Here is a 21,720-nt window from a genome sequence, read left to right on the forward strand (position 1 = left end):
CTAGTTTTCGTCGCATCTCGCTGTATCTGTATATTCGTGTTCGTTTTCGTGTGTAATTCGGTTGTGCATCCATTGTATCGTTGACAGTGAAATTAAACGTGGCTGGACTCCAGCAGAAAAAGAAAACGATTCCAGAATTTTCTCAAAATTAAAAATTAATATACGCGGAACTAGTGTCAAATAAATGCAACAATATATTCGCATATATCCAGGATTTGACGATAATTATGAAACACCGATTGCCTTTTCACGTAAACCGCCGAAACGCGAATAAGAACGGGATAATTTAACAGCATTTAATTACTAGTCATTCAGTATAGTCAATTGAACATCTAATATAAAACCTAGACCTTCTTCGATACCGGAAATATTATTTATAAGAGCCTCTTTGATTAGCGATTTCGAATAAAATCAAGTCGTAATAGATTTCGAATATTCCAGAAGCATTAGAATTGCGACACATGAAATTCACGTAGCGGTAGAGGGGTAGAAAGAAATAGACAACGTTAGACGAAGGCAGTGAGAAAGGTCAAGAAGGGATAAGAAACTAGGAAGAACAGCTAGCTAACCCAATACGCACGAGATTTTCCCTCCTACACGTACCCTGATTTGCCAAATGATGTCCCCACTTTAGGATACCGATCGCGGGTCGAACCCTGAGACACGATCGCTTGACTGAGGCAAATCACTCTTCGTCGAAAAATCGTGAGATACGTGACGGGGAGCCCGTGTTCGCGTTAAGATAGAGTTGTCGCGAAAACTAGCTGCCCGGTAAAGTCCTTCGCAAAGAAAGGCAGAGTGCCGGGAGTGTGAGATTCACGTTTGTTCGCGGCAAAGACTTATACGAATACGTTAAACTTTTCACGCTTTTCAATATACTATCTTTCTCTTTCGTTTTTAAATCGGTCGTTAATTAAATATGTTTCTTTTTCGCGTCGCGCCGTTAAAAAATTAGCTTACCGTATTGTTTCGTAAATTATCGTTTCCGTAACCGTAACACCGTACAAAGGCCGATTGCGAACGCGTAGTGCGTGTGACAAGTTTTCTCATCTTTTCTTCGCCTTCCAGATTTCCAGACAACATACAGCTATCAACGATATTTTGAGTTATATTATCTTGTACTGTTTAACATCGAGCTTGGTAAGTTGTCTATTTCATTCTATTCAGTACGACAAATCTGGTTTTTGTGAGGCAAAACGGGCGATCTACGGGACCGCGTGTCCTGGAAAATTTTCCACTGAATCGTTCCGTTCAATACTGCGTTTCAAGGTATTGAACATATTAATATTTCTGTAAAAATTCCGATCACACTAAAAAGAGACGGCCCACGAGACAGTGGTTTTGGTAGTTTCCCTCTGGGACCGTTTTCTCTTATCGTATAATAATTGTTTGCCGAGTCGTGGCTGGAATCATCTCGAATCACAACGAATTAAAAGCTTAATTAAAACAAGTAGTTCACCTGTTATTTTCGTTACAAATTCTATGTCATGTTCTCGATTCAATAGATTTCAACTTTATATCTTTCTTGCTATTATATGTATATATTTCATTTATTTCTTTTGTATTTCAAACAGCTCGTACCTTTGGTTAACTAAACCATTTTTACTGTTATACTTATTTTCTTGAAATTATATTTTTGTTACACATAATCAGTTTCTAATTCATTTTGCGTTTCAAACACACTTCCTTCCTTCACATTCACGCCTACCATCTTCGCACAAGTTCACACGAGGGGCCCATATGGGACCAGAGCATAGACGAACCCAGCAGTAAATCTAACATCGAATTTTACTGGCTTTTTAATTGTTCTAATCATAGAGGACGATCGCGCAAGTGATCGTCATAAGTGGTTAGGACTGGTGGCAGCGCTAATACCTTTCTCAACCGCGCATTAACCTTCAAAATTAATAATATCAATACTCGTATATATATTTTTATAATTTTTGTACGTCGCGCGCCGTATCTCGCTCGCGACGCGACGTAACAAATTTTTGGTGGCAGCGGTGGGATACTTTTCAATACTCGTTCGTTGAATTTGTGCAGTTAGGAAGTGTATAAATTTTCAAAGTGTCAATTTAAAAATTATTCTAATTGATTCGAGCCACGAGTGCGGTAAATACGGAAAAAGTTACGAATACAGATACCCCTTTTTGCCACACTTCACTACGCATTGTGCCTATATATTTATATTATTGCCAATTTATTTACGGTGTTATATTTTGTGTTACAATTTATATATTTACCATATTGTGTATTTTATTTATGTGTGTTATGTGTGATAATTGCTCATTATTGAACCTATAATTGATCTGATCTAATACTGATATCTCTAATTAACTGTATTTTGTCATATTTATTTATTTATTTATTTATCTGTTTTTCTGTTATTTAAAAGTTTCATTTTTCAAAATTACTGATTTCTGGATTTATCAATTCAATTTTTGACGATTTATCATTAATTATATATTTCTAACTATATATTCGTCTGGTTAGTGAGCAGTTATCACGTAAATTGAATATTATATGTTATATTGATTTTTGTGTTATTTCCATATATATTGTGTATATTTTTGCATTTCGCGTACAATTGAACACATTTTTGCACACTTTTGAATATTTGAACATATTTTTTCAAAATCCCGAATCCGAAAGAGGCAGGCCCTGGCAGAAATACGGCCATCGCGAGTCTGTTAGACGGAAATAATATCACCGGAGATAGCAATAATGAATCCGCTTTTACTGTTCCGGTAATTGAGAGTTTCGCCGTACAGCAGGCCGTTCAACATGTGCCAGTTTTTGACGGGAAGAATATGAGACTAAGAGATTTTCTAACGGAAGTAGAATGCAATGCGGAAAGTCTTCCGACGACGTCAACGTGCGGGTTTTTACACCTCGTAATCTCCAAACTGAGAGGAGAAACTCGCGATAGTGTTCACGGGTTGAGATTTGAAACCGTCCCAGAATTGATAAAAGATTTAAAGCGTCGATTTACGCCGAATAGGACGTTTAACGATTATTATCTCAAAATTGCCAATATTCGCATGCACCGTGACGAGTCAGTTTATGCATTCCATCACCGAATCCGAGCTTCGCTAGTTGGAATGAAGGATTTCGTTAAAATTGAGTACGGGGAACGAGCGCCCGATTTCATGAAACCGGTAACGGGCACCGCGTTGAACACGTTTCTCCGCGGATTACCAGACGAGATAGGACATGGCGTGGAAGCGCGAGATCCAGAAACCTTGGCGGACGCACTAGAAGTTGCTCTGAAGGTTGAAACGCGCCTAAAAGATAGACCATCCGCATCGTACGATCTCCATCGTCCGTCTTACGAACGCGAGTACCGTGGGAATCCAAATAGGAATCGCAGCTACGCGTACCCTCGGTATACAGTAAAGACTCGATAAGTGTTCAGAATTTGGGACCTGCGAGGAACATTTAGCGAACAGAAGATTCGATTCTGCTAACCGTTTGTATTTTGCCGACGTCGACGAACATAGAAAGAGACAGTCTAATAAAGAAAAAAGAGGGACTGAGAGTCGAGGTGGTCGTAAAAAATTAAATGCCTACATATCGGTGAGACAATACTAATGCAACAAACAAACTTTTTTATTATTTTTTTTTTAATAAAACTTTCACCAACATATTGGTGAGATTTTCCTGATTAAAATGAGACCAAACACGATATTGTTATGACAATTGGTTGTGATGATTAGGCTTGTAAATGTTCGTCTTTTCTCGCTGTCTTTCTGTGTTGGTCGACGTCGGCAAAATATAAAGAGTCTAAGCATCTTTCCCTTAAATGTGCCGCAGGCGAACACTTATCGTGAAGTTGAAGCGAATAAAACCGGTTTTCTCGAATGGGACAGTCTTCTACACGTTAACTGTTCGAAAAGCGAGTCCTGGTTCCTATAAGTGATCACTTTTTGAGATCGCTGAGGAACATTTAGCGAACAGAAGAATCGATTCTCTAACTGTTTGTATTTTGCCGGCGCGACGTCAACGTAGAAAGAGACATGGATTCGGAGCTGACATAAGGGTTAAAAATTAAATGCCTACATATTCATGAAAGAATACTAATGCAATAACATTTTTTTATTTATAAATTATGGTTTGTAAATAAAAATGTTATTAATACATGAAATTTTTCTGATTAAAATTATTCATTTTTACAAAAAATTACCTAATCATTGCTGCTATTCATTCGCCGTTAATTTAGTATATAAAGTGAGCATTCACAGAAAGTAAATTATTTTAATATTATTCAGATTAGTTAAAGTTATTATAACAATATCGTGTTTGGTCTCATTTTATTCAGGAAAATCTCACCAATATGTTAATGGAATTGTTATTAAAAAAAAAGGCAAAATAAAAATATTTCATCGCTGCATTAATGTTGTCTCATCGATACAAATGCGACACAGATTTTTCAAAGGAAAGCCGCGCCGTGTCATATTGCTCCCGGGCTTGCTCCGAGGGGGCCCCCCCCCCCCCCCAGTGGTGGGGATAAACCTCGAACTCTTAACGAATAGATCCTTTCGAACACTTATCGAGTCTTTACTGGAGCTCGCCCATTCGACCTATGGAAACGTCGCGTAACGCATCATATCCGCGCGATAGAACGCCGAGTCCTGTTAGAGTATTGCACAGGAAGGAATGAATTACAGAGGAACGAAACTGTACGTGTGGCGCGGGATCGCGAGCGGATGACAAACGGGAAACGTCCCCTGCAAGAACGCGTGATTCGCGGCCGCGTACACCACCTTCACGCGAGCCGACGGCTGGACCATCAAGCCGAAGGTCACCGTCACCGGTAGCACGAGAACATTTAACACGTTAAGCGCCACGCCGAATTCTTGTGCCGTTCCGTTCAGGCCACAGTTAGTCCCTAGGGACCGGCGTGGCGCTTAACGTGTTAAACTCGAATATGACTCGTCGTACCGACGCGACGACAAGCCGCCAATCGCCGGAGCGTCATCCGCAGGTCACGTTCTAACGGGAATTCTTGGATAAGTGCAACATCGCCATCCCCTCCACTTGGGGGGATCCCCCTAGGCGACCGCGTCGCTCGACGAGGAAACCGTGTAATATGATCCGACCGTGTCGGCTTAATACAAAATATGTGTACGTACTCAGAATCGACACCTCGCTTGGATAAATGAAACATTAAATGCCTAGAATCGACACCTCGCTTGGATAAATGCAACCACTGCGTCCCAATCTTGGTTGCATTTATCCAGGTTTTACTGTACCGACAATAGATGACATACCATTAAATACACGACAATACCGATTTCCACCAGTGCACAAAGAAGAAATAGAACGACAGATTTTGACTAACTTATCAAACGACATTATTACACCTTCAAATTCACCTTACAACTCTCCTTTGTGGATAGTACCCAAGAAGCCAGATTCGAAGGGAAACCCACGTTGGAGAATGGTTATAGATTTCCGCAAGTTAAATGAAAAGACAATAGGTGACGCATACCCCTTACCGAACATTACAGAAATTCTAGATCACATCGGAGACGCACAGTATTTTTCTGTCTTTGATTTAGCAAGCGGGTTTCAGCAGATCGAAATGGACCCCAAAGACCGCCATAAAACTGCCTTCAGCACACCAAATGGGCACTACGAATATATTCGCATGTCCGAAGGCTTAAAAAACGCGCCAGCCACATTTCAGCGACTCATGGATCAGGTTTTGCGCGGGTTGCAAGGAATAGAAGTTTTCGTGCATTTGGACGATATAGTCGTTTACGCGAAAGATTTAGATCAACACGGTAAAAAGGTTCGACGTCTATTTACACGCCTAGCCGATGCCGGTTTAACATTGCAACCTGATAAATACGAATTTCTTAAGACCGAAGTCGCATATTTAGGACACGTAATTAGCAAGCGTGGAGTCCGTCCTGATCCTAAAAAGATTGTTGCTGTTAAGAATTTTCCGCGGCCAAAGAACGCGAAGAATATTAGACAATTCTTAGGTTTGGTGGGTTATTATAGACGTTTTATTGAAAATTTTGCGGAAAAGTCAAAACCTCTCAGATTTGCTGAAAAAGAATGTTCCTTTCGTTTGGGGAAAAGAACAGAAAAAGAGTTTCGCCGCGTTACGGAGAGCACTGTGTCGTGCACCGATTTTACAATATCCAAATTTCGATAAGCCGTTTACATTAACTACTGACGTTTCAGATTTTGCAATAGGAGCCGTTTTGAGTCAGGGGAAAGATGGGCATGATTTACCGGTAGCATACCTTTCTGGCACGTTAACTAAACCGGAATGGAACTATTTTACGACCGAAAAGGAATGTTTAGCCGTCCTGTATGCGGTATTGCATTTTCGACCATATCTTTACGGTAGAAAATTCAAATTAGTGAGTGACCATGAGTCGTTGAGGTGGATAAATTCGATTCAGGATCCCGGTCAACGTTTAATACGTTGGAGATTGAAGTTACGGGATTACGAGTACGACTTCGCGCAGAAACCAAGGAAATTTAATACTAACGCTGTTGTCGACGAATTGAACACCTCAGACGATTTCTCGCTAGATTCCTCTTCAGATGAGGAACAGCCTGCGAGCCCGATCGGCTTGGAAAAATCCCCTCAGGTTGTTCCCCGTATAGAAAAGCGTGAACCGCCTTCGGTTATTAAGACGATTAAAAGATTTTTGCGTACGAACGTGCTTGTCAAATCAAACAATGCGCGTCGTCCTATGAAACCCAAAATCATTTTGCCGGTTACAGATTCACCCGAAACATCTGGTTCCGAATTAAAACCTGCGATTGTCAAACGTATGGTAGGAAGACCGTTAGGATCGAAAACAAAACCGAGACCTCCACCTATTCACGATCCGGAAGCCATCTCCACGCGAACTCGGCTTAGATCTTCAGACAAACCAACTTCTCAACCTTCATCTACTACACCCCTTTCATTATCAAAACCTGCAATCATAATCACTTCAAATACCTCGACAGATATAACTACAGACAGTAATACTTCCGATACTGATTCAGATGCGTCCGAACCACCGATTTTTGTTCGTCGTAGGAGCGTCCTACCGAGCCTGGGGTCATGTCCGAGAGCACTGGGAGCACCCCAGACCTCAGGACTCGAGCCGGACCTCGCCAATGTCAACTCCGATAAAGAACTTTTTAAAACATCTCATTCGGATAGCGACCATGAATTCTTCGATTTTTCACCTGAGAAAGGAGAACTAGAGCAAACGCAAATTGCTAAGAACTTAAACACGGAGACCGACGTTGACGACTTACACAAACATCTAGACGACTTGATGCAACGAATGCATGACGTTACACAGGACACTATAGTATACAGACCACAACATCAATCACCATTACTTGCTACTCCTCCATCTTTACCACCCATAGCTTTATCCACACCACACAATAAGACAGTTTCAGAACCAAATCCTCAGGTACAGAATGGAAATACATTAACACAGGCCGATGTGCTACCACAAACATCTTTCACAAACGTACCCATAGATTCGGAGGATCTATATTCGGATCCGCCTCGAAAGATAGAGGTTCCGAAAACGGTAACTTTCGCGTCAGAAAACTTGACCTATTATAGAGACAATTACGTACATTTTTTTACCAGTGATTTACGATTGACACCGATTAGTGAGCTATTCGTTGATATCGGCGTAATAGATCCGGAAACGTTAAAGAAATCAAATTTGAAACCGGGAAATATCATCGTGACGGACCGCGGTAAAAATAAAATCTTCAGCGTCGTAATACAGAAGAACTTTAATGACGAACTAACAATCACGAAATTGGAATCGGTCTTACGTAAACTCAAACAAAGTTTGTCCGAGACAAAGATCTAGATTCTTTTCGAATTTCGCGATTTGATGATTGAATTTCACGATTTAACGCAGGACGCGTTACCCGGATTGTTGAGAAAGGTTTTCAAGGACACTAACGTAAAGATCACTCTTTGTTACGGTCGCGTGCAAATACCACCTAGCGAGATCCGAACGGAAATTATCGCGGAAATGCACGGGAGCCTCGTAGGAGGACACAAAGGCGTGACGAAGACATATCAACGGATACGCGAACAATTTTACTGGCCGAATATGCGTAGTCAAATAGAAGACTATATTTGGGGATGCACGAGTTGTCAGATGCGGAAGATATCGAAATACAAAACGCGCGAACCTATGGTCATAACAGATACACCCGTAGAACCCTTTGCGAAGGTAGCAATAGATACCGTCGGACCTCTTCCAATTACACCTGATGGAAACAGGCATATATTAACGATGCAAGACAGTCTCACGAAATTCTGCATAGCAGTTCCGGTTCCAAATATTAAATCGGAAACAATAGCTCACGCGTTGGTAACGCATCTCGTTTTACAGTTTGGCACTCCTAAAATTATTCTATCAGATAGAGGTACTAGTTTCCTGAATAAAATCTTTTCTACCATGGCAAGGATGTTTGGTATCCAACACGTTACCACTTCCGGTTACCGTCCACAAACTAACGGTGCCCTAGAACGTAGCCATGCCGTATTGGTTGATTATATTACGCATTACCTTAGCGATTTCGACGATTGGGACCGATTAATTCCCTTCGCGATTTTCGCGTATAATACTTTCGTGCACGAGGTTTTCTATTTAACAGATACTTTGTTATTTATACTAATTATAAGTACCAAATTGGTATTTATGTAATAACATTGAGCGAGCATAAGAAACAACGTAACCTTCCAACTATTGACTTGATGTAAATTATTCATTAATATTTTATATGCCTAAATCTGGTATTTTGGGAAGTTCAGTAAATACTAACAAGTTTGCAAATAATAGTATAATTAAATTAAGTCTAACCATATCTTTTGATTTATTTCAGAATACTATTCTACCAGAAGCGGTACATTTTTGGGAACGGGCTCTTATGGTTCGTGAAACGAAGGGCATTATTAGATTAAGCAGGTAATGTAATTCTTCTTTCATTAGTGATTTAATAAAACAAAAATTTGGTCACACTTGTTACGAGTCAGGGTCACGAGCAATATGAAAGGCTAATAAAGGAACATTTTGCTAAAAGAACGAATTTACTGCAAAATCAGGACCTAACTTAAGGGGTTAGACAGGGCACGTGACCTCTCCGATTCGGGACGTCGGTATTACAGCAGTTTTTTCGTTGGGCCTGGTGGAGCCACTTGCGTGTTCTGTTAGGAACTTGAAAGAACCAATTCTCAGCTGTCACGCCATATGCATTTTGGAAGTGTGCGCGCAACACGATCTAGGAAGGCAACAGCGCCTCAAGTATTTTTACAAACACATTCAAACGTTCATCTCGCCAGAGAAGTCGCGACGGCACGCCTAAAGAACGAAAGCGAAACATTGGCGCGTGTTTAGAGTGAGATGTACGGTGATCATGCTATCCTTCTTTCAACCCAAATGATAGAATTGTCCCGCTCCGATAAATTCTGACTGACCAAAAGCGTGGATTTTACATAGCACTCCGTAGCACTCCTCGCTGCTGAAAAATATATGCCTACTTTAAAGAACCGAAGGAACGTGCAATCTAAGAATTCTTTTAGAAAAAGTTATTAACTTCTTTAAATAAACGTTTTTTAATTGATAAAAGTATACAGGGTGCGTCATGCAATTGGGACGGGTTATATCTTGAATTTGATAAGAGATAGGAGAAAGCTGTTCATGTAAAAGTTGAATGTCTATTTTTTTATAATTTTATTTTCTTCGTGAATGCAACGATGCGTTAAAAAAATGCAGATGCACTTTTCATTTAAATAGAATTGCATATTTTTTTTACTCGTATCAACTCTTTGGAACATTCTGCACAAAAAACTACTATGGTACTATTAGAACTAATAAACGGAGGGGCCTCGGCTTCCAAGATCAGAATTCAAGTTCTTTAACATAAGACCTTTTATTTCTCCCAAACAACAACTAAAATATAGAATCGTTACTCACTCGCGATCATAACATCATTATCATAACTAAAATCGCCGTGTTCGTGTCTATATCTCCTTCTCTCCCCTCTCTACTATCCCCTCTCCTCTATTTCGCTAACGCGCTTATGTCTAACAACAGTACAATGTTTAAAAAACTAATATTTCGTGAGATATCTCATATTTTTCAAAAGTTCAACTTTTACATCAATAGCGTTTTCCTATCTCTTACCAAAAAGATATAACTCGTCCCAATTGCGTGACGCACCTTATATTTTCAGAAACCTATAGTAACGTTGTTTTTCGAAACTAATAAAAAATACAGAGGAATATTAGTCAATATTCTGAATGAATGCAAATAATTTAAATAAATAAATATCTCACATACAATTTAGGTAAACATTTGTAGAATTATTGCAAAGAGGAGGTATGTAAGTATATTCTTCTCTTGTTAGACCTCCTCTTTGAGCGAGGTTTGTTATGAGGCATTGTGGAAAATCCATCTCAACATTCAAAATGAAAGAAGTACAGCATGACTGTAGTGCGTCTTACTCAGCGTTCGAGTGCTTGCCCTCGCAGACACAGTTCGAGTCATGTAACCAAGCTAACACCTGATTTTGGCTACGATTCCAAATCGGTAACCTGTTTAGTTAGACGCTACCTTATAACAACTAGCTGAACTAAATTTATGGAATTTGTTGTTTATTAACCATCTAAATTCGGTCAATCGTTTTTTTTCGGTTTATGCTTATTAGCTAATCAATAAAAATGCAAAACCACCTTACGGTATCCTACAAATACTGGTCGTTCCACTAAAAAGTATGAAATAAAATCATTTTTAATAAAAAATACAACCGTCTTCGAGATGCGCTAAAAAGTATAAAATAATTTCTATTTCATTTATACCAAATACTCCACAGCTGTTAATACATTTCAACCTTTTCGGAGGCGGCGCACGATTAAAAATACCCGAATAAAAGATGCTGCCAATAACGATTTGATTGCGGTATGGCAAACTTGGTAATTAATAAGTCGTTAGAAAAAATATGGAACATTGTAGATGCGGCTGAAAACATTTGTAATTGTAACGATCGTATTAGAAGTTGGCAGTACTTCTGATGTGCTCTGCAGAGATAGAAACAATATTAGCGGAAGGAATGCGGGTACGATTGGTCGCAGTCAGTAAGTCACATCTCAGGCACACGCATTTTAGATCATCGTGTGTTATTGGCCGATGCGGACACACACTAATCACGTCGCCTGACAAAGAAGGAAAGTGACATTTTGTGACAAATTGTGAGATGCTACGAAGTCAGAGTTGCGATGAATTTTAAACGCATGGATCAAATGTGGGGATAGGGCGGAGCGTGCAAAGTGCTTCCTTTTCCCATGTGCCGTCCCGCTAATATTCTTTCCATCTCTGCACAGTGCACGTAATTAATTTGCACTGGATATGTTGAGTCCCGTTGAATATTGTTTACTCGAAATTATTAAATGGGTCATTTGTCATAGGTTGCCGACGCCTGAACTAGAATCTCCCTAATAGAAGAAAAGTTTTAATTTTGCGCCGCCTCCGAAAAGGTTCAAATGTATTTAGTATACTATTTAACGATTAAATAGATTCTATTAATAGCTGTGGAGTATTGGTTTAAATGAAATATAAATTATTTTACACATTTCAGCGCATCTCGAAGTCGGTTGTATTTTTTGTTAAAAATTATTTTATTAGGAAGGGATATACTTTACTTTTCAACAGATTTTACTTTTTTATCTTATATACGTGTATAGTTATTAAGTTATTGAGTTTCGATGCTCATTTTGATCTCATTACATTTGATAGAGATTTGTAGTTACAGTCCAAAAACATTTCGTTCTGGGTTTGTCCCGGTTCAAGTTTTATAGCAGATTTAAGTTGAAATAGCGCTCGCAGTGTTTCATTTACTTTAAGGGTGAATTTTGTTACTCGAATACCCAGTTAGGCAAAATTGGTTCAAAGTGTCAACAAATGGATAGTTCAACCTTTAAAGTTATATATATTTTTAACCGACTTTGAAAAGGAGGAGGTTACTAAATTCAATCAGTATACATATATTATTTTCTATGTGTGTTCACCGATTACTCCAAGACGGATGGATCAATCGGAACGAAACCTTGTGCATCTTGTAGAGCAGAGCCCGGCAAGATTTGCACTTTCCAGCCGATTTTCAGCTGGCTCCGCCTACCGCTATTCCCCTTGCCCCGACGTTCAGCGCGCAGCGTACGAACCGTTCGAGGCTCAGGAGCGTATCACTTGTAAACGTATGCTGGCAATAGCTTTCCACATCACCCGCGAGGTACTATTGTCGATGCGTTTTTTTTTAAGTGGTATCCCCAGTAAGCCTAATCCACTGATAATAATCCACTAAACGGAAACAAAATTAAATAAGAAATTATAAGAGCTTTTGGGACTTTTTAGGAGGAAGATTAGAAATATCTATTTGCATATTGCACGTAGCAAGCCGCATAAGATGCGGTAAAGAATCATCGCTTAATGAAGAACGTTTTTCATTTTTTATAAATTTCATTTGTGAAAATGAAGTTTCACACAAATATGTGGATCCAAACATTGAAAAAATTCTAAGTCCAAAATCACGAAGCTTAGGGTATGATGTTTGTGACAATATTTTATAAAAATCAGGACCGGTTTCTTTAACCATTTTAAGAGAAATGTCACATTGTAAATCGCATAATTCATCCTGCAAGTCAAGATGCTGTTCTTCGATTGGCGCTGTAAGGGGATTCTCGAAAAGAATTAATTCGGTTCTAAGTTTTTCGAAGCAAATAAAACGTGTATCGAATTCTTCTATGAGACAATCTACGAAATGAATATATTCCTTAAACTTGCAGCTATTGCCGTATTCTTTGAGAAGAATCTCGCATGACGGAAAAAAACGAAAAACATCATTATTTAAATGAGATTTGAATAACTGTAATTTTCTTCGGAAAGAATCAACATGACTAACTAATTGCGAAATACTTTGATTTGTTCTTTGTCATTTTAAATTGAGAAGCCTAAGTTGATTAGTTATATCTGTAATAAAGGCAAGTTCGGAAAGAAATGTAATATCTTCCAAATGAGATATGTATTCCTGATATTGTGGGTTGTTTCCCTCTTGTAAAAAAAGTAAAATCTCTTTTCTTATCGAAAAAAATGTTTCCAAACATTTTGCAGCACTAAGCCAACGTACTGGGCAATGGAGCGGAACATCTATATGAACAGCATTATGTTCCTGCAGAAATAATTGAAATTTCCTATGAGTCAGGAATTTGTGTCCACCTTTAATTAGGTTTATTATTTTAGACACAGTGGCCATAATTGTTGATAATTGTACAACTTTGCCACTTAATGCTTCCTGATGAATTATACATTGTATAACAGGAATGTTACTGTTTCGCTGCTTTAATTGACCTGCGAATCCTATCTTCAAACCCGTCATATTTCTTGCGCCATCAGTTGTAATCGAAGAACATTTATTAAGATCTACATCAAATTTTTGAAGTGATTTTTGAACTGCTAAAAATATATCAAGTCCCGTTGTTGTGCCATGTAAAGGGACGAAGTCTAACAATTCTTCGACACATGAGAAATCGTTCTGCACGATTCGAGTAAAAATACTTAATTGACTCGTGTGTCGAATATCAGTGCTCTCATCGATACATAAAGAAAAATATGTACACGACTGCAAAAGATTTTTTAATCTTTCCGTAATAGAAGCACTGATATCAGTAACTCTTGAAGTTACCGTTTTTGAACTAAGGGGAATGCTCATTGCTTCCTCAAGTGTTAAAGAATTACCGAAAGCTTTTACCGCTTCGATAATACAATTCTTCACAAAAACACCTTTACTAAATGGTTTTGCATTCTGTGCTATAAGTAAAGAAATGGCATAAGAAGCTAATACAGATTTTTGAGAAGAAGAATTGATAGAAGGTGATAGTGCACCTTCTTGGTAAACCAGCTTTAATCCTTCGATTATGTTCAATTTTTCGGTATTTGAATAATTGGAATATTCGAGCAAATGACGAGTTCTGAAATGTCTCTCTATTATAAACTTCTTTACTACCAAAGGTTTAAAACCACAGAGTAGACAAATCGTTTGATTGGAAATAAAACTGAAGAAATAATTAACTTCCCAAGATTGATCGAAATCTTGGACATACCTTTTATTATTTATCCTCTACTCTAGGTTGATTCGTTAAAAGAAGAATAAAAATGTTCAACTTTCTCACTACGATTAAACACTGCCTCGATCTGCTGTGTTTGCTACGACTGCTTCATAATTGTTTGGAAAACAATTGGTAATAGTAATTGTTGCCTGGACAACAGCCTGTTATATCAAAGCACGATATAACAAGCTGTTGTCCAGGCAACATATCAAAGTACGATCGTAGTGAGAAAGTTAAACATTTTTATTCTTAATTGAAATGTTCTTCGATTACAACTGATGGCGCAAGAAATATGACGGGTTTGAAGATAGGATTCGCAGGTCAATTAAAGCAGCGAAATGTTTGAATCCACATATTTGTGTGAAACTTCATTTTCACAAATGAAATTTATAAAAAATGAAAAACGATCTTCATTAAGCGATAATTCTGTACCGCGTCTTATGCGGCTTGCTACGTGCAATATGCAAATAGATATTTCTAATCTTCCTCCTAAAAAGTCCCAAAAGCTCTTATAATTTCTTATTTAATTTTGTTTCCGTTTAGTGGATTATCATCAGTGGATTAGGCCTACTGGGGATACCACTTTAAAAAAAAACGCATCGACAATAGTACCTCGCGGGTGATGTGGAAAGCTATTGCCAGCATACGTTTACAAGTGATACGCTCCTGAGCCTCGAACGTTTCGTTGGCTGCGCGCTGAACGTCGGGGCAAGGAGAATAGCGGTAGGCTGAGCCAGCTGAAAATCGGCTGGAAAGTGCAAATCTTGCCGGGCTCTGTTGTAGAGTATGTCTTCCGATTGGTCCAGTTAAAAAACATTTTGCAGTTTTTCATGCCGAACGATTTTTATTGCAAAAAACACGAAGTTTCTAATCTCAACATAGGATGATTTCAATGACCCTTTAATATGGTATGTAGGGAAAAGGCTTGGGTCGTTAGCAAAGAAATAAAAAATGTCTGTATGAACGTTCTATTTCCTCGTTCGCTCGTCGACTGGTCGCGACCCGCAACCGCTCGTAATGCCGGCAGTACACGCTCGCCGAGGCGATTCGAACGCGAGATCTCCTGAGACGAGAGTCCCGAGACCCGAGATCCGAGAGTACCGTGTACACTCTCGCGAGGGCTACCCGTGTACACCTAGTGTCGGCTTCGCTTCCTTTGACTCGTCCTGAAAGCTCGCGTCTAGGCCGAGCGTTCCGAGCACGAGGCATTATGCCGGCAGTACACGCTCGCCGAGGCGACCCGAGACCAGGCGAGCACGAGAATGTACTTGATGGTCTCGCCTCGCCTCGTGCCCTCTCGCCTCGTGCTCGGAGCGCTCGGCCTAGACGCGAGCTTTCAGGACGAGTCAAAGGAAGCGAAGCCGACACTAGGTGTACACGGGTAGCCCTCGCGAGAGTGTACACGGTGCTCTCGGATCTCGGATCTCGGGACTCTCGTCTCGGGAGATCTCGCGTTCGAATCGCTTCGGCGAGCGTGTACTGCCGGCATAACGGTTTAGCGTCGCGGTAGTGTTTTGTTCCCCGATGTTCTCAAAACGGGGATCTTCAAGCGAGGTCCGCCATCTTATCGCCTACAGGTATGTTGTCGGGGGCATGATTCTGAACAACTTTTTCATTATGCATAATTAACGGAAAGCTTTAGTTTTCGAGATATTCGTGAAAAACTATTGTTATTTTCTCTGTGTTCGCCGATTACTTCGAAATAGATGAACCAATCGGAACGAAACCTTTTGCATCTTGTAGAGTATGTCTTCCGATTGGTCCCTTTAAAAAAGCATTTTGCACTTTTTCATTCCGAACGATTTTTATTGCAAAAAAATAATTTTTAACAAAACATACAACCGATTTCAAAATGCGCTGAAAAGTATGAAATGATTTCTATTTCATTCATACAAATACCCAACAGCTATTAATAAAACCGATTTACTAGTTAAATAGTATACTAAATACATTTCAACCTTTTCGGAGGCCGTGTAAAATTAAAAACTTTTTTCTACTCGGAAGATCGGAGACTTTCCGTTTAGGAATTGGAAACGTATGACACGCCGCGCCGGTTACCGAATAACCAATTTGATAATTTCAAGTATCAACATACCCATTGCGGATTAACTACATTTACAGCAAAAGTGCTGCTAACTTTTAATACAATCGTTACAATTACAATTAGTTTCAGCCGTACTTATAACGTTCCGTATTTTTTGTTTACCGCACTTATTAATTATCAAGTTTGTCATACCGCAATCAAATCGTTATTGGCAGCATCGTATTGTTACGTCCCGTCTTGCGGGCGTTTATTCTACTATAAATGCGTTACACGGGTTCTGCAGCTTAAAGCGCTTAAGCGCACCTTGACCTACCTTGCGGGTAATATATGGTATAGGATGGGAGTGCAGTGATCTGAGTACACGTATATAGGTATTCAAACATATGTATATTCTGGTTCTCTTATTACATACTCTTCGTTGATTTCGGGAGTTGCTGATATATTCTCGTATCACACTCGTCGGTCACTCACACTTAAAAGGTCTTGCTTTTCGTTTACGTCGCGGATCGGATACGACATTAGACTCGCGGCGCGTGGCTACGACTCGACCTTGGAAGATGCAAGCGGTTGGTGGTGATCTTGCACAGCACACGGATGCACTCCTGGAGCTTGTCCAATTATGGGTCTGGTATCTCAGGCCTCGGCGATACACTCGTGTTGAACCTTTGGACGAGCGCGTCGTTAATGATCTTCCTGGTTTCGAGGAGCCTAATACGCGGGTCTACTGCGGGCCGCGATCGGACAGCGCTTCACCGCTGCTTCACGTAATCAAGGAAACTAAGAACTGCCGGTCTGCTGCGTGTCGGTAATTTATATTCTCCAAAAGGGGTTACGCCCGTGGCTTTCGAAAACCTGCCAGCAAAGAGTTTTCGACATCGCGTTCCGCGAGTTCCTTGACTTCGTGTCGCAGGCGTTTCTGGGCGCGAAAACGCCGATGCTTAGCGGATTCCAGAGCGAGACTTCTTTGGAATGTCGAAAGGCGAAAATATGGTCGATGATCGGGGATGTAACAGTATATTCGGGTATTTTTAATTTTGTACCGCCTCCGAAACGGTTGAAATGTATTATATATAGTATACTATTTAACGATTAAATAGATTTTATTAATACAGAGGTGCCCAATTCGGCGTCTACATTTTTGCCCACATAAGAGTTCGTCACTATCCCCACCGGTTCTTGGAAACAGAAGTTTCACACATGTCGAAGTTTTCACGCATGTGGAATCGCGGCCTGTAACCGTACATTCGTACGTTACATAGTATAGTACAAAGTAGCATAGATTTTTCATGGGAAATCGGAACTATAGCGATGGTACGTACTATCTCCTCTATTTTCGTCATAGTGGTGCGCGTGCACGTATCCCTTCCTTAAGGGCACAGACTCCTTGTGCCTGACCTGTATGCGTGCACTTACATAATCAACGGAAAACATGCACCTATACGCCATGTGTGAGAGAGACACTCGATTTCGTAGATTCCATTTTTCGTCTTGATAATTGCATAAATGAAATTTTCGCGGGTACAGCACACGCGGGTAGACTTTGCTACAGGTCGGTCTGGTCCGCTTTAACGTTGAAAAAAATGGAATTTTCGAAACTGTGCGATTAAGACAGACGCTGTTGTAAGCAAACAACATAGCTGCCGAATGCTGCGTTCGGCTACATTTTAGCGAATATTGGACGATTTAATTGTTTTTTCACTGATAACAGAGCAGACCAACCTTCCTTGAACTAGCACAATATCACTGAAATTCGATTTTTCACAATTTATCACTTCTGGAAGACGTAAAATGGAATCTACGATTTGCACGCATCAGACGTAAAATAGACATAAGAATAGTTCACTGATTCTCCGTCAGAGGCATTGATGGTATATTTGACCACGTTATCATCAGGGTCGATAAAAACACAAATCAGTCGATAAATGTAAATTCGATAAATCAGACGATAAATGTAAGGCATAGTTGCCGCAACGTATGAAGACTTCTGTCACACTGTTGCCACATCTGTTACAATTGTAACAGGCTCGAGTCGATTTTGATTCCTGCCAGACATAGAAAAGAATACAGTAAAACCTGGATAAATGCAACGAAAGAATGCTTGGATAAGTGCAACATCGCTATCCCCTCCACTTGGGGGGATCCCCCTAAGCCGAACCGAGCCGCTCGGCGAGGAAACCGTGTAATATGATCCGACCGTAATATCGATGTGACTAATACTAATTGAACGATAAAACTTTTTTATTTTTAACTTTTTCTTAATTAAACTTCTACTAACGCATTTGTGAGATTTTTCTGATTAAAATGACACCAAACACGATATAGTTTGAATTATATTTTTAAACAATAGTAATCGAATAAACAACATAGAATTGACACCACGACTGAATATAAATGATGTTGGCTGAATACAAAAGATGTGTACGGACACAGAATCGGCATGTCGGCTGAATACAAAACATGTGTACGGACACAGAGTCGGCATGTCGGCTGAATAGAAAACATGTGTACAGACGCAGAAACGACACCTCGCTTGGATAAATGCAACATTAAATACCCAGAATCGACACCTCGCTTGGATAAATGCAACATTAAATACCCAGAATCGACACCTCGCTTGGATAAATGCAACATTAAATGCCCAGAATCGACACCTTGCTGGGATAAATGCAACATTAAATGCCCAGAATCGCCACCGTGCTTGGATAAATGAAACCTTTGAAACCAGAGCCAACACCGCGACTGGTTTTGATGTCGATCTCTGTTGCTTTTTGCCAACCTTTAACATCAATTTTAGCAAGTAATTATAATTGAAACTATATCGTGTTGGTACCATTGTAATCAGAAAAATTTCACCGATGCGTTAGTAAAAGTTTCAATAAAAAAAAGTCAAAAATAAAAAAGTTTTATACTTCAATTAGTATTAGTCACACCGATACGTTTCGGCTCTTTCCTTTGATCATCGGACCTCTCTCTTTCCACCACTGTCTGTCTCTTTCTACGTTCACGCTTGGCTGGTCGTCGCGTGTAATCCGAGATTCGACACCTCGCTTGGATAAATGCAACCACTGGGTCCCAATGTTGGTTGCATTTATCCAGGTTTTACTGTAGTGCGCTCGAGAGAAAGAGATCCGAGAATGAAACAATACATATACTAATGTGTGCAACCATAACACTTTTTTATTCATATTTATAATCATGTTTTTTTATCAATGAAATTGCAGATAGAATACTTGAAATGATATGCCAGAAAAATGAAGTATAAAACTTGCACCATATACAGTGAAAACTCGATAAATGTACATAACTATTGCCGGTTCACTCCGCAATTGTTACGGAATAGGAGAATCATTTTTCAAATTTGATTGCCTAGTCAGTAAACACTGATTAGAAAGAGTCAGTAGCTAAAGACGAAGGAGGGACTGAAACCGGGATTTATTGCCTTCATTTAAATGCCCCGTGTCAATGTGACCATACTAATGCACAGAATAAAGTTTTTTATTTTGTACTTTTTGTTAATAAAGATTTCACTATCATGTGGAGAAGATTTTTCTCATTAAAATGAAGCTAAACACAATATAAATCGATCAACATTTAGTAGCATAATATTGGGTTAAATGTTATGCTAGCCAGTCTTTCTCTCTTTGTTTATCCTTCTTGCGTTATCCTTTTCTATGTTCGGAAACATCAAAGAACGACGGATTCGTGGTGCTGGTAGGGGTAGAATGAATGAAATAATACACATAACGTAAGTAAATACGCGACCATGAAACTTATAGGAATGATAAAATAATTTTTAACAAAAAATACAACCGATTTCGAGATGCACTAAAAAGTATGAAATAATTTCTACTTCATTTATACAAATACCCAACAGCTATTAATAAAACCTATTTACTCGTTAAATAGTATACTAAATACATTTCAACCTTTTCGGAGGCAGCGCAAAATTAAAAATACCCGAATATACGATGCTGCCAATAATGATTTGATAGGTTATCGACGCCTGAATCTTCCTAGTAGAAGAAAAGTTTTTAATTTTACACCACCTCCGAAAAGGTTGAAATGTATTTAGTATACTATTTGACGAGTAAATAGATTTTATTAATAGCTGTTGGGTATTGGTAAATATTTAGAATAAGGGAGCCACCTCCGATTTCGATCACCTTGAAATATGTTGTCAAGGTCGTCATTCTGAATAACTTTTTCCTATACATATAATAGTCGGACTCTTTTAGTTTTCGAGATATTTGAGAAAATATTTATCTTAAGGCTACATAAATTTTCGACAGGATTTTGCGTTCAATAGAGTGCCTTGTGTGTATATATACATATATCTTATTTATGTTTCTTACTAAAGTCGTTGACTCAATGTCCAAAGTTATTAGTGAACTTGACATTTAGCATTAGACTGTACTACTAATGCCGACGGTGCTTGAACTTTATCGACTCATATCTCGAAAAGTACTCAACCGAAAGAAGCTCATGGAAGTGTTTTGAAAAGCTCTCGATGTCAGCTACAAGAATATTAGATAAAAAGTGGGTGTTTCCATTTAAAATTTTTAACTTGACCTGGATAGCTCCTTCATACTTACTCTCAAGGTCAAGTACGTACCACCGTTTGATGCATCTATTGACACCCTACAATTTAGGTATTAAATATTTTTTCCTAAAATGTCTTGTTTTCGAGATATTTCACCGGTTCTGAACTTTTTCCTCACCCTGTATACTATCCGTTCATTAATCCCCACATGTGTTTTCGAAGTACTTAAGTTCGTCCCAAAGGGTTTTGGGATTACAGTAATGTCTCTCACATTGCCCATACTGATGGACGCCTCACATTGTCCCTACGCTGTTTCTACGCTTATGTATACGTCACTTCTGCGCCTATGGAAGTCTCGATGGAAGTCAGTCAAGCGTGTGATGTATGTAATGTGACACGCGACGCGGTCCTTTTGATGAGAGTTGGAGTCTTAGTAATTTATAATAAAGGAATATAACTTTTTTAATTTCACTTTTTTCTATTTACAAATTTTTTTAACATATTGGCAAGATTTTTACGATTAAAATGAGTCCAAACGCGATATAATTCGGACTAAATTTATTTATTTATTAAGGGTTATTAAATCGCTTTTCATCCCTCGGCTGCTCTCTTCGCTAACAATATATAATACTACAATTATTTGTTTAACACTTAGTATTTAAGACAGACAGATTCGAAATTACTAATGTATAAGTAAATATGTTGTAACTTACTTTTTATTCATTATTCTTTGTTTAAGAAAAATATCTTCAGGCTCTGTACCGCATATTATATATGTAGTGGTACTCTGTCACTATGAACACTTAAGCGACTAAATATGTTGCGTAAATCGTCAACTGTATCGTCGTCCTCCTCGAACATCGTTTCGGGTGGTTCATCCTGGGGTTCGTTTAAAACATCTTCATGTTCCTCCTGGTCTGCACTTTTATTTTCTAATTCCTGGCAGGTGGATAAAAAATCTGCAACTTGTTCTTCCGA

At 39.1% G+C, this 21,720-nt stretch overlaps 1 protein-coding gene across 1 annotated transcript in view; it reads left to right on the top strand.

The window, feature by feature from the left end:
• Window positions 1-993: 993 nt before the first annotated feature.
• The window catches only part of LOC114880352 (leishmanolysin-like peptidase), a gene marked incomplete at its 5' end in the record, with an annotated part of 296,152 nt that continues 275,425 nt past the window's right edge, over window positions 994-21,720 (top strand). Inside the window, 2 exons of the mRNA XM_046287191.1 lie at window positions 994-1,140; window positions 8,884-8,966. Coding sequence (XP_046143147.1) covers window positions 994-1,140; window positions 8,884-8,966 — 230 coding nt within the window. The remainder of the gene's footprint in view (window positions 1,141-8,883; window positions 8,967-21,720) is intronic.

This window comes from Osmia bicornis, chromosome 9 (assembly GCF_907164935.1).
Source record: "Osmia bicornis bicornis chromosome 9, iOsmBic2.1, whole genome shotgun sequence".
NCBI classification, from domain to species: domain Eukaryota; kingdom Metazoa; phylum Arthropoda; class Insecta; order Hymenoptera; family Megachilidae; genus Osmia; species Osmia bicornis.